Consider the following 13,784-nt stretch of genomic DNA (forward strand, 5'->3'; position numbering starts at 1 on the left):
AGCACTTTAATTTTAAACATTTTATACTATTAGACCTCAAACATCTGTGTTTTAATTAGTCTGTTAACATTAATAAGTGTTATGGTGTAGCACAGAAACTACATCTCTTTTCATTCCAAGAGAATTTCAATAGTTTAATCATGTTTTTTGCTTTGGTAAAGATAAATATGCTAAATGCTTAATATTTGTTTTGGGCTTCTTTTTTTAGATTATTTATCCGCATGACATGCAACAAAGATGCATATGCATTAACCAGAAGTGCAACAACTACCAGATGCCCCCTTTAGGCTTGATTTGGTTTCAGCCTCATATAAATATGGTCTTCACTAAACTGACATATTGTTTCACAGGAGCCAGCAAGATATTCTTTCAGACCAATAAGCTGTCTGTCTGACGTAATTGGGTTTGAGCTTGAGATAATAACATCGATGTCCTTACCTGTAAGATGTTTCAGGTTTAGCTACTCCACTAAGTTTAAACAGCCAAACAACCCATCCAATTTTATAAGCTCATCACATGTGCAAATAAAATTTAATTCTTACCAGTAACTGCAACTGTCAGGTAAATGTAATTTATTAATGCACAAATACAAATATTATGCTCTGAAAAGCAGTATTATAGTCTAACAAAAGGAGATATTACCTTGTACTTAAGTGCACTTAAGTGTCAAAATATTAGTACAAAGCCTCTGAGAGTTATTCATCTTTTGTGATAAGCAGCAGTCGTGCTTTATGAGCAGTTTCTTGAAAACGTACATCACTACGTAAAGCAAATACAGACATGCTATGATACATATTGTACTGCATTATAAATGTTTCTTATGAAAGTAGGTTTTTAAATGTAACAGTACATTTGCATTATTTCTATCTCGTAGAGTAAGCGTCTTATCTTCACTCCTGTTTGCTTCTCTTTTTCAGGTTTTTTTTTTTTTTTTAAATCTGACAGTATGATTAAAGGAGCATTAGCTCACTTGTCATCCTAGTGTTTGAAGAAGATTTACTGTTACCTTCAGTGAGCATTTTCCAGCTGATGTTTAATACTTCTTTGTATTTCCTCTAACCTAAATAATTCATTTCAGATTTTTATAGCAACATGTAAACCTTTAGTTAAGAAAAAAACAAAACCTGAAGAGAAGTTTTCACACAGGCGTTTTGTGTGGCCAGGCACATGTTTCTCTTGGTAGCAGATGGTCGTCTGATTTGCACAGTGACAGATCACTCATATTGCCATTGACGCTAATGGCTGTGGAATTGAGTGGGGACACTGGGGCAGCAATGCAGTCTTACATCCATGTCCAATCAGTGTGAAGCAAAGCAACCTGTCACAATAATTATGACAGAACTATTGAGACAATTTTTTGGCGACAATCTCACTGTCCCACTAGTGTTCCCCTTGATTGGCCTCGGTAGCTTGCAAAGTCATTGTCATTTCTCACAACTTCATTACTTGGTGGCACAAAGCAATTTCCATCGTCTGTGCTTTCCCCACTCTGTTACCCCTAAAGGGAGTTCACGCCATATGTGCATGACAACACCCTGTCGGATAGACAAGGTGATGTCTTCTAAGAGTCTCCTTTGGAGTTATCTCTCATTATAATAGTGAGCCTTGTCTTTTTTTTATTATAATGATTTGTATTCCAAGTTATCTGGAATATGTCTTATTGCTGATGCTGAATTCAGGTTAGTGTAATGGCCCCTGACTGTGGGCCTTTACGGAATGAAATTAGACTCGCCTTGCTATATTATTGCTCTGTGCATTTATAATCTTACATTTTTAATCCTCAATAAAGTCAATTCTCATTTCAGGAATCTGTCTTAACAGCTGGCCACATCTTCAAACTGATCTTTTAAAGCAGTAGGCTAATGAGTAGGCCACTGTTTACGCCTCACACCACTCTCATTGGAGTATTTCTCTACAAAACACACACACACAAACACACATATACAAACACATGCACTCCACACAGTGTTATCATAGCACTTAAAACATCAGATGAGTAGATTAGTGCGTTAATCTCACTCTGGATCTGAGGCATCTCTCTCCCTAGTCCTTCCCTCAGCCTGCTGTGAAATATCCCATCCACTCAACTGTAAATAAGTGCTAACAAGATTATCAGATTACCCTTCATCCAGGGCACACAGCGACTGCTGGGCACAGTAACTGCAATGATTTAAAAATCCCTGTAAAATAATTGTGCTAGTAGGCACCATTTTAATGCAAATATTACCAAAGGCTCACAAAGCTCAGGGGCAGCGTAAAATACTTTTACTGTTTGCAATATGAAATATATTTCTAAAAGTCACAGTGAATATAAGAAGAGTGCAGTTGGAGCAGGTCTTCAGTTAAGAAAATTCTCCCAGTTTTCTCCGTATTTCTTAAATAGGGTGTCAAGAAACTGGGCCAAGTTTAATTGAATTGACTGAAACAGATTAATCCCAGTATTTTTTTAAATTATTTAATATTTCCATGAATGAATATTGTACTTTATTGTGCAAGTTGTAAGAAGAAGTGTTATGGTATTAAATTATATATAATTGGCATTGCAATGGTATGCTGATGTTAAATGATAAAGTATACTGTTTTCATTAGGGTCCTCTCTGATGCTGCTATTATTTATATCATAGCAGTGGCACAGTGAATTTATTAAGTGAGTATATTCCAAAGTCATCCTGTCAGCTAGTTTTTGTTTTACGACTGTGGTATAAACTTGATTTAATGTCCTTGCCCAGGTACAGTGGCTGGGCTAGACTGAGCCAACAGAGAAAACAAAAGAGACAAGCACTCCCTCTTTTTTCCTCTGTCACTATAGTAAATATATGTATATGCAAATTAGCTTGTGAAATAAAATGATCCTAATAGCTTGATGGGAAAATGTTATATTTAATCTGTGGAATTTGACTCATTGACGAAATAGAGGGAGAGGGATTGCTGGGGATGCATGGGTAAGCCTCCTTGTCTCATGAATTGCATGTCAGATTTGACTCATGGATTTATATGTATAATACTGATTTTGTCATTACAGAAAGTATATTAAAGGCACAGAATGATCAGATTGAAATCTAAAGGTTGTACCTGTATGTGGGCTGCCACTGGAGAAAGCTAAATGCTGTACAAGCTGTGTGAGCAAGTCAGTCAATGCAAACCTTAATTTGGTGTTGCTTTTATGAATTGCAAGCAAAATATTACATATACGTTCTACATCATTGTAGAAATCATTCAAATCAACAAGCGTACAGTATATTCACAATAAAAAAAATCTTGGTAAATAAGAAGCTGTTATCTCCAAAGCAAATACTGTGATTGGCATGTACTTTGTTCTGTTTCTCTGTCAAAATGTGGTGATAGCACCTGCCCAGTCCTTCTGTTTGTCTGCTAGTGGCTTGTCCGGTTTCCTCGCCGTCTGTTTCATCTGTATGTGTCTCTCTGTTTCATTGGTGTTTGTTTCCTAGTATCTTTGGCAGTGTCATTGGCTTTCTCTACAGCCTGTTCTTTCTCTTTTTGTTCTTCTTTTTCTTTTTATCTTTTTCTGTACTCCCTCCAGAACTGATTGTGAATTAGAAAATGTAAAAAATTAACACAAGTTTATGTACTACATAAAGTCAAATGATAGTGAAAGGTCCATCAAGTTGACAGCAGACACCTACAACATAGTACCATAATTACTTTTTTTTTCCTCCCACAAGGTGGTTTGGATTTTATACAAACTGAATTGTCATTGGCCATTTGCATGGCTTTCCAGTATTTATTTCATCCAAGCCATTTTCTATTCATTTTAAATTACTTTCAAGTAACTCTTGGTGCAAACACATGTAGAGTCACCTTTTAGCGATTAATTTAATCTTATTGAATCCCAAAGTAATATTTTCTTACCAGCAAATTCATTACAAACATCAGATTATTTGACCTGTTTACGACATAATTCCACAGAAGCCTAACATAATGGTTTTCAATCATGTCAGCTGTGAAATGTGTTCAATCAGATGAACCTTGTTTGTGAACAATTCCCATATGTTAACCACAGTCCCAGAGTGATATGAACAGTTTACAAGAACGCATACCAGCAGATGACATGGAGCAATGCAATTGACAACTAGCAGCCCAGTTTAATGGCCTTCTTACAAGACATCGCGTGATGTCAGTGGCAGATTGCAAACGTCAAAGATGGTTCATTTGATCCTTGTTGCCGGCTGTCAAGCAACAGTGGAAGCAAATACACTAATGGTGTACATGTCTCTCTTCCTCTCTCTTGTTTTCCTCTTGCGTTTTTCTTCTCGCACACCTACATGTATGAACACACAGGTGGTCTGGTCACCAAAATCAAAGACAAACGGCAGTGATAAAAACAGACTGGATAGAAGACTGATGCTGGATGTTTCATAGCACAGCTTCAGATGTTGCCATGGTGCTACAAAAGTGCACTGATGGGTTTTCTTTTTTCAGTCTTTTCTCACTTTAATCTTCAGCTGTATTTATATCACTTTGCTTTGTGCTGCCTGTCCATCCCTGTTTCTATTTTCCTTCATCCAACTATCTGTTATTACAATGAACAAAGTTCAAATCAGCAGTGATTATTATGACATATACAATGTGTACAGTATTATATTGATTCTCTCTACTTACTCCTTGAATCACTATATAACAACTGTACTATTCACTGTTATGAATTATGGACAGGGTTACCAATTTACAGTAAGTATTAACAAACATATTATATTATATAATTACAACTAATATCATATTATCTGTCTTGTGTGTAATAATGAAACATATCACTGCTGAACAAAATGATACAGATGATTGATACCACACTGCTCTCTCTCCATCTCTCTCTTTTTTGTGTTGGTAATATAATCATTAATTTACTGCTTATACTTAACTAATCTCAAGAAATGAATTTTATTTACATCCTTCTGTATTGACTTCATCTTCACTTTTCACCACGGACGTGTGCATCTGGCAAAATTAAATTAGCACTGATCGCACCATTTCCAACACGACACTAGTTAAATTCAGTTATTCAACTGTCCCTCAAAAAAAAAAAAAAATTCTGTGATCTTAGTTTGGTCTCTCTGTCAAGCTGAACCCTTTAAATATAGAAGGTGGTCTCCAGTTGTAGGGTCCATCTTATGAATACCACTGATCGATCTGCCAACCTTCCCCACACACACATACACGCACACACGCACACACAGCAGTCTCCAGAGTGTGCGTTGGACAAAATCTAAAGTCAAGCATGAATACAGAGGCTGACAGGCCAATTATCAGATGTACTCTTCGCGCCGCATCCCCACCTCTGAAGGGAAGCAGATGTGAGAATCCTGTCGCCTTCACTCAAGCCTGTACAATGACATGGCCCAACAACAAAAGGCACAGCCTTCACAAAGAATTGAGATGGACAGAGTTGTAAATCTCATCTTGTCATACAGTTTTATCTGCTGGGTTTTCCCATCTCAGGCCTTCAAAAGATGTGATGTAGTGTGGGGATGTTCGTCAGAACTTGAAAAGTGTCTGACTTTTCCCCCCACAAGTTTCGATTGGGAATTGCAGTCCTCAGTATTGATTCTTTTATCTTTGCTGCCTGTGTTATGCAGTAGTTTCTGTGGAAAATTCATGATGTTTTGTAAAATATGAAAATGTCACTTGTGGGTATAACATGACTGTATCACTCCTTCTCTCTCCATTTTAGGCTCAAAAATACTTTACGTAACTGAAGAATCTCTCTTTGCTCTGCAGGTGAATGTAGTTCCAGCATGTGTCAGAGCCTTGACCAAAATGCTGTACTGTCCATACTGTCGCGGCATGCCTGGGCTGAAACCCTGTCACAACTACTGTCACAACGTTATGAGGGGCTGTCTGGCGAACCAGGCAGACCTGGATGCTGAATGGAACCTCTTCATTGGTAAGAAAAAAATAAATAAATAAATAAATTCTTATTCAAATCAAGTGCCCTTGCACCCGTTTCTCATCTTCTCTCAGTAATCTTTGTGTGTGTGGCTGTCTATCTGTCTGTCTTTGTGCATACTTGAGCTTGTACTTCTAAGTCTGCATGTTACTTTTCCAAGGCAGTGTCTTTGAATAGTCTCTGTGGGAATTCAGTAGGATGTGCTGTGTTAGATTCCGCTCTAAAGGATTTACAGAGACAAAACTGAAATCTTATTTGTGCAACCATTCCCTCTTTTTTTGTGTCTGAAATGTTTTTTGATATTGCTGGAACCCTGGCATAGTGCTTAAAGCTCTGGTCCCTGCTGTTTGGGATTGATAAAGGAGAGCAGATCCTAGGCAAACACATTTTCTATAGTGTTTCCAGCTGAGCTCGGTGAGTAATATAGCACTTCAGTTAGGCTGTAAGTAGCTGGCTGCTGTAAGCCCTCCTGTTAAATGGACACCAAGGAGGCACATAGAGTGTTCCCTCTGGATCTTTTGTAGGCCAATGCTTTATTTGTTATGTACCCCATTTCCAACCCCCAACTCACCCACCCACTCTAACTGATTTTTTTAAATGGGGCAACGTCTTTTTTTTTTCTTTTTTTTTTTTTTCCTTGTGACATCCCTGAAGACTGTGTGTCAAACGAACTGCACTTCTAAGCTTTTGGCTGTTGTGTGACAGGCCTGTCGTTCGAGAAACCATCAGATGACGTACCGCTCATTCTCTCCGATGGCACGTCTGAAGTCTCAGATCAACGCGGGCCCCTATGCACTGAATGAGATGTCTCACAGCTTTATGACATGTGTTAAAAAGTTAGTGTCTTGTTCAGTTGTGAGGAGGCACATCTATTGCCGCAAAGGGACGTTCGGCTTGACAGTAATGGAAAAAGCTGTTGTTGCAACAGAATGATGAATCTGGTTAGACAAAAACACCCTTGAGGTGTAGAAAATGTGGATTTTTAATTTTGAACAAGTTTTCGTGCAGTCATTGGGTTTTTTTGCCATGGAAAAACATTTGTTGTTGAAGGTATTATAATTAGACATTTAGAACCCAGGGGATGTTTATTTTCACCATGAAAGACTCATTTTTTGATGTCTGCTGACATTTTGTATTCATTATCTGTTGCTAAAGAACTTCGATTTGCTTACTATGCAGCTTGCAAGAAATATTGATTTGCCTTTCAGAGAAAACTTCTAAATGTATCAAGGGTCAGTTCTCACCACTGGAGCACATCTCTGCATTATAGAAATGTATGGATTGAGCCTGTACACAGTCTGTCATTGTCATCCCTTCACATCATCACTTGTTAGAGAGGATTAGATTAGAGGCATAGCCTCCAATTTTATAAGAACGCTCAATGACATTTACCTGTGGACTTGTTCATGCTTAAATGTCACTATTGATACCATTGATTGGTAAGACAACAGAAGGAGATTCAAGGCTTTTTATTTAGTTTCAAACATCCGCAGAATGAAAGAAAAGAGACATGAGTTTTGAAAATTGTCTATAATCTTTCTAATTGCTGAATCTAGTACATTTATGGAATGATCTCTCTACGATGTACAAACTTGAGTTTAGTTCATTTTTACAGTAGTGGAACAAATCAAAATTGAGAAGTCTATTGCAGCATCTGTTGTAGATAATAAACACTGAATGAAACGGAGAATGCATCATATTTAACATATTGTAAATATAATTTCACATGTAAGTAAAATACTGTAAATCAAGAAAAACACAACCCTGCACAAAAATTAAATACTCAACATTTTTAATGTCAGTTATTTGCTGTTCAGTAAGATTCAGTGGAATCAACTGATTTTCAAATCTACATATCTAGCATTTTTAAAACCTACTTAGGCTCACTATTTTCACCACGACATTCTGACACTGTTCTTTTTGTTGTCTTGACAAATGACACTGTCTGGCCCATTTGACACTTTCCACTCATTTCCATTTGTCAAGAATCCCTGCAGAAAACACTTGCAGGTTAAACTGGACTAACTCTGGTAAACACACAAGACAAATAGGTAGAAATTTCTAGCGTAGCAACATCAGGCCTACAGACAACACTGAATACAACACCTGCATGTCATAGCCTACTAGAAAAATGCACAGGTGTAATTAATAACATGAATGCTGGCTGCATTCAGTGTAGATGAGCCAATTTCCTGGTCCCTGCCACTGTGCAAGCGGACTCACTGGCATGGCTGAATAGGGCACTTTCATTGAACGGTGCCATTATTAATGTCATCAGTTAGACCTGTGTTTTTCCTGCTATGACAAAATGGCTGCTGTGAAAAAGGTCTGTTGTATAAAACTCAGCAGGTTGTACATTTTATGACATTGTTTATTATATGGAAATATGAGTTGTGATTCCAGTGAGGAAGACAGAAAATGGACACCGACAAGCATTTTTTCATTAAACTAAATGGAACATTTTTCTTTAACGTTTTTTGTCAATTTGAGTTGAATTGCGAGCTAATGATTGTGTCAGATGAGGTAAGCATTTCAAAAGAACAAGCGTGAAGCCCGTCCAGGCCAACGGTGCGTGTGCATATTAGTCCATGACTCATTTCCAGCTCAATACAGAAAAATAGTAGACCTGAGAAATATGGCTAAAAATAATGTCTTAATATTCGTAAACCTTATTGAAACAGCTTTATGAAATGAAAAATATTTTAGACTAGCCAGGCTGTAATAAACTTTAGATTTGAACAGACCAGTGAAAATATATTGTTTGTATGTCCTTTAAACAAAATAGAGTAATGCAAATACAAATTATAATACAAATGCAGCCTAAATAATCAGCTAAATGGCTGCATAACACTGCGGTGTACTGCAAAATACTGTTACAGTGAAATCTAAAAAGCCAGTTGTCAATGATCACAACATGGAGCAACTACAGGACTGTATGAACTTTTTCCTGCTTCCTCTCATACATTTATAGAAATGTTCTCTGCATGTTCCCTCATTCCCAAAACACAAAACACACGGTGACATCAACTTCTGCTGACATATTGTAAGACAACAGTATTCGGCCAAAGTGAAATAATAAATGGAGCGTGCTTTATTCTCTCTCTCTCCCTCTCTTTCTCCCTCTCTCTCTCTCTCTCTCTCTCTCTCTCTCTCTCTCTCTCTCTCACTGACAACAAACAAAAAAAACTGATTCACATCACATCAACACATGAAAGTCACATCACACGGCAGATTTTTTGTTGGAAAAATGAAGATCAAGGAATGTATGTCATCATTTTGCCATAAAGAATATGTATTTCATCTGATGAAATACAGTAGAAGACATTATGTCTTTTGCCTCTGCTGAAAGTGTGAAACAAGGAACTCAAGTTACAACAGTTGAGTAGATCTTCTGTTTTAAGCCAAAACTAAATGTACTAATGTACTAATGTCTTGTGGGTCCATAGTAACAGATCATACAGGCTTCCTTTCATTTTCACAGAAAAGTCAATAAATTACAAGGTAAATGTGTATAATGAGGCATTGAAATCACTGTAATCTCAAAAATAATAAACAAACAAACAATAAAAAAACAAACTGAGATATTTAAGCAATTATATACTTGTACATATCTATATAATCAGATAAAGATTTAATTATTCTGTGCTTCTTCTATAATACATACAACACTTGTGTGAAGTCTTTATAAATACTTGAAACATTTTTATTTTTCTTGTTTGTAAAAACAGTAGATGAAAGCATATGTTAGAATATTTTATATTCCCTTTCCATATAACATAGTGGCTTTTTTGCAACATTTCTGTAGGAAATAGAATAGAGGATGAAGATGAAAATGAACAGATATGATAACAACAAAACATGATTTTAGTTGAAAGCATGTCAAGGCAATGAAGCCAACATTTGAAAATGAAGTGCATTTAAAAACAAAAAGGGGGTTAGATTAACAACTGTACAAAGCCATTAAAATGTCACTTAACACAGAACATTAACAGCACAGTACCAGAAGTATTTATGAGACACGTTGTAATACAAATCGAGAAGAGTTACAAGCTTGACTGACTGAAAGTAAATTCTACGCGATTTAACAAACTGATGGTTTTAATATACACATTTAAGGATTACTGTGGGGAGAGCAGAACAGAATATGCCACTGCCATGTTTATTCATGCAATCTGTAACACTGAGGCAATCATGACCTTGATGAATACTTTGATGTGGCCTACATACACTGCAGTATCCCTATTCAGAAGAAAGAAAAATGATTACAGCCATCCGTGTCATACATTTCAAAGTTCCAGTCAGTGTAATACAGTTGTTTCCAGTCTGCACAGGTTATCATGATGACTTCATGTCTTCCAGGCTGCAAATAGAAGACATGCTGTCAATTAGCAATGACCCTAAACCCACCGAAGGATGTGATTTACCTGCTTGTACCTGTGATTTTAGGCATCCGATGTGTGTGTGTGTGTGTGTGTGTGTGTGTGTGTGTGTGTGTGTGTGTGTGTGTGTGTGTGTGTGTGTGTGTGTTCGAATGTTTAGGGGAAGAATTCATGGTTTGGCCAATGGAAGATACCAGACCATCAGTCACCTGCCATCATGACAAATTTAGCCAGCTCTGCATCATGACAGACACATCATTATCATTTTTCTTGTCAGCACCTTATTAAAATACCCTTAGAGAGAGAGAGAGAGAGAGAGAGAGAGAGAGAGAGAGAGAGAGAGGAACTCATGCAGTTATTCACGCACTACTTTTTCAGGCTTACCCCTCAACAACACCGCTTTTGACAGACAAGTGTCATCAGTTTAATATAATAACTTAATGGATTTACAGGAAAAGTAATGAACTCCTTCCAGCTTGAAATGAGAAGTCCTTTGTACACACCATTATCGTCCCTTATTGCGTGGACTTGCCTGTGCCTGTGTACACATTATTTCTCCTAATTAAGATATAGGCTTGTGTTGCCCTCTGTTGAGTCCTTTGACACCACAGTGTAAGCGATCCTTATTGATTTTATTTGCTCATTTCTTTTTAATTGCATGGATTGTGTCCCGGTGTAACTAGACCTCACCACAACCCCCTACTTCATAAGAATCCAAGCCAGTATTTTTTTTTCTGTCCTCCAAGAAGGACTTTCTGTGGTGTCTGCGAAATTATGAAGACAAACACCCTGCCAGCGCTTTACTTTAAATGATATAGATAGCTTTGCGGAAACTAAGCTCGCGCTCGGCTTTACTGCACAGAGTAGCCTACAAGATGTCCTCTTCGCTTGGTCCTGTAGGAAATGTGTTACCTTTCTCACTGTAAAGACTCCTGTCACCTAACTTCCACATACTTCAACTGACTCAAATATGACATGAAATACTGCATCTTTAAGTTAAGCCTAAGAGGTTTTAACAGACACACATACACAGACACTGGCACTGATTGAGTACGAAGCCTGATGATCTCGGTAACAGACATGACAGGAACAAACAAGCTAGCTGGTGGGTTCTTGCCTGTCAGAGAGCTGAAGACTGGATGACTCAGTTAGCCTTGGAGAAGTGATCTCTATATCCTTAGTGTAACCCAGAAACCAGTATTTTTTCTTTCTAATTGCTTCTGGCTGTGCACAATCTGCAAAATGCTGCTTTTTCTGTATATTTGGCAAGACTACTTACACCGCCACACTTTAACAACTAACATATCATTTTCATAATACCACAGCTGATGGATGCTTGCGGCTATATTTCATTATAATTGTATTGCCTTCACACACAACCACACTTAATGCTATTCCTGTTAGATTTTATCTTCTTTATTATAATTCTGGAAAATATGTTATTTGTATTGTTAAGCACCGATGAACACATTGTTTTACACAATTAAACTTTTTTTTTGAATTTGCATATACCTTAAAAGACTAAATAAAAATTTGTAGCAATCCCTTTATTGAAAAATCTGATGAGAAGATTGATACCACTCACATTTGTCAGTTAAATATGAAGCTACAGCCAGTAGGCGATTATTTTAGTTTGGCATAAAGACTAGAAGCAGAGGAAAACAGCTAGCAGGTTCTGTCCAAAGAGGGGAAATATCCAGTTTCCAGCATCTCTTAAGCATTATATCTTGTTCTGTGTTTGTACAAAAATCGAAACGTAAAAACTACAAGTTACAGGGCAGAGCCAGGTAAGGTCTCTTTAGAGTGTGTGTTTACTGTAACATGCAGGCTAGTTTAATGGAGAGTGAAAGCAAGAGATTAAGGGATAACCTTCAAGTTTTACTGCACATTGACAGCAGTGTCTGTGTGATCAATGAACTGTGGTGAATTTGAAGCAGTTGATATGTAGTTAAAATAATTCAAACCTAATGGAACTAAAAATAATTTCATTGCTGTATATATATATATATACACATACATATACATATAACTACCATCAGTTAGTTGATATTTCTGAATATCAAGCATAAACATTTTAACATTTCATTTTAACTTCAACTAAATAGATTATTGTGATGGTAGGCGAAAATGTCCCCCAAAAAGCAAAAGATGGAGGACATCAGGTGTCAGTAACAGCTAAGCTAATAAAAATGATCTGTTATCAATCCAAACATCTTTGACAGAAACGTGTGTAGAACTAATGTCTATTACACTAAGGCCATCAGCCCCCTTCCCTTTTTTATCACTGGATCAGGAAGTTATTATTGAATGGATCGTTATAATATGGATATTATTTATAAGATCAATTACCCACAGCTTGTCCAATTGATTAGCTTGTTTGTGAATGCCACTCATCATTTTATCAGGAGAATCTTAGAAGCAGCCGCTTGACAGGCAGTTGCAGCTGCAGGAGCTCAGGTGAGCTCTGGTATCAGCAGGCAGTTGGCTCAAACACAGTAGCACATTATTTTTTGGTTATTTTTCTCTTATTTGCTTGTAACATTTATTATGGAAATGTATCATCTAAAGTTCACATATTTCACATTTAAATAATAATTTGTAGTCTCAGATATCAGTACAATTATATATCAAATATCTTAGTAAAATCAGAGAAAATGTCACATATCCTGTTTTAGGCAAGTTGTACAACCAGATAGATATGGAGTAAAGTAAATAGTGTGTATTGTATATGTGCACATTTGAGAAAAAGAGATAAGTGAGTAAATGCACACATGGGCAACTGTGTATATATTGGCTGTCTGACCAAATATGTCCCTGCCAAAGTTAAAACCAATCCTACGCCCTGGAAAAAAAAACACTACATACACTGGAAAAATAAACAGTTAACCAGCAGACGCCGTAGTGTCCTTCAGTGGTAGAAGTAGAGAGAAGCGTTAATGTTAAAAGACAAGAGTGTTCAAATGTGAGGAACAACAGACATGAGACTTCAGTTAAACAGAAAAAAACACCCTATCAAGAAATATGTGTTCAGGTATTGAGCTACAATCCAGCTGTAAGTACTCGAGAGAATGCCTGTGGAGACTTCCCAAAGGCAGACAAAAATGTTGGCAAGTTAGAGAGTCTTTTGCAATTGATTCACCTCTTTGCAGCTGCAAAGTGGAAAAAGTATTACAGGAAACTGACTCTGACGTCTTTGTAGCAGAGTGCTTTTGGCAGCATTTGTGTTTTTAGACGGGAGTGCTCTGAGTGAGAGTGAAAGGGTGAGGTTTGTTTCCAGTGAGCTTCTTCAACATGAACCTTTTCCAATGAGCTAAAAATTCAATTGTAACAATAGCGAAGTGTGCAGGTTGTGTCTTGTATCAAACCTGATTTGAAAATGGTTGACAAATGCAAGATGATTTCCTCCCTCATAAATTCTTTTTATGACATAAAATGACATAAAATATGAAACATCTGCAAGCTGTTGTAGCTCTTAAAATAAAACACAATTGCATCATAGAACT

General features: G+C 37.0%; 1 protein-coding gene across 1 annotated transcript in view; it reads left to right on the forward strand.

The window, feature by feature from the left end:
* LOC122982566 (glypican-6-like) overlaps nt 1-13,784 on the forward strand; it is a 167,996-nt gene that overhangs the window by 100,187 nt on the left and 54,025 nt on the right. Inside the window, exon 4 of the mRNA XM_044351953.1 lies at nt 5,734-5,899. Within this exon, the coding sequence (XP_044207888.1) occupies nt 5,734-5,899 (166 nt within the window). The remainder of the gene's footprint in view (nt 1-5,733; nt 5,900-13,784) is intronic.

The sequence above is a fragment of the Thunnus albacares genome, chromosome 1 (assembly GCF_914725855.1).
Source record: "Thunnus albacares chromosome 1, fThuAlb1.1, whole genome shotgun sequence".
NCBI lineage: Eukaryota > Metazoa > Chordata > Actinopteri > Scombriformes > Scombridae > Thunnus > Thunnus albacares.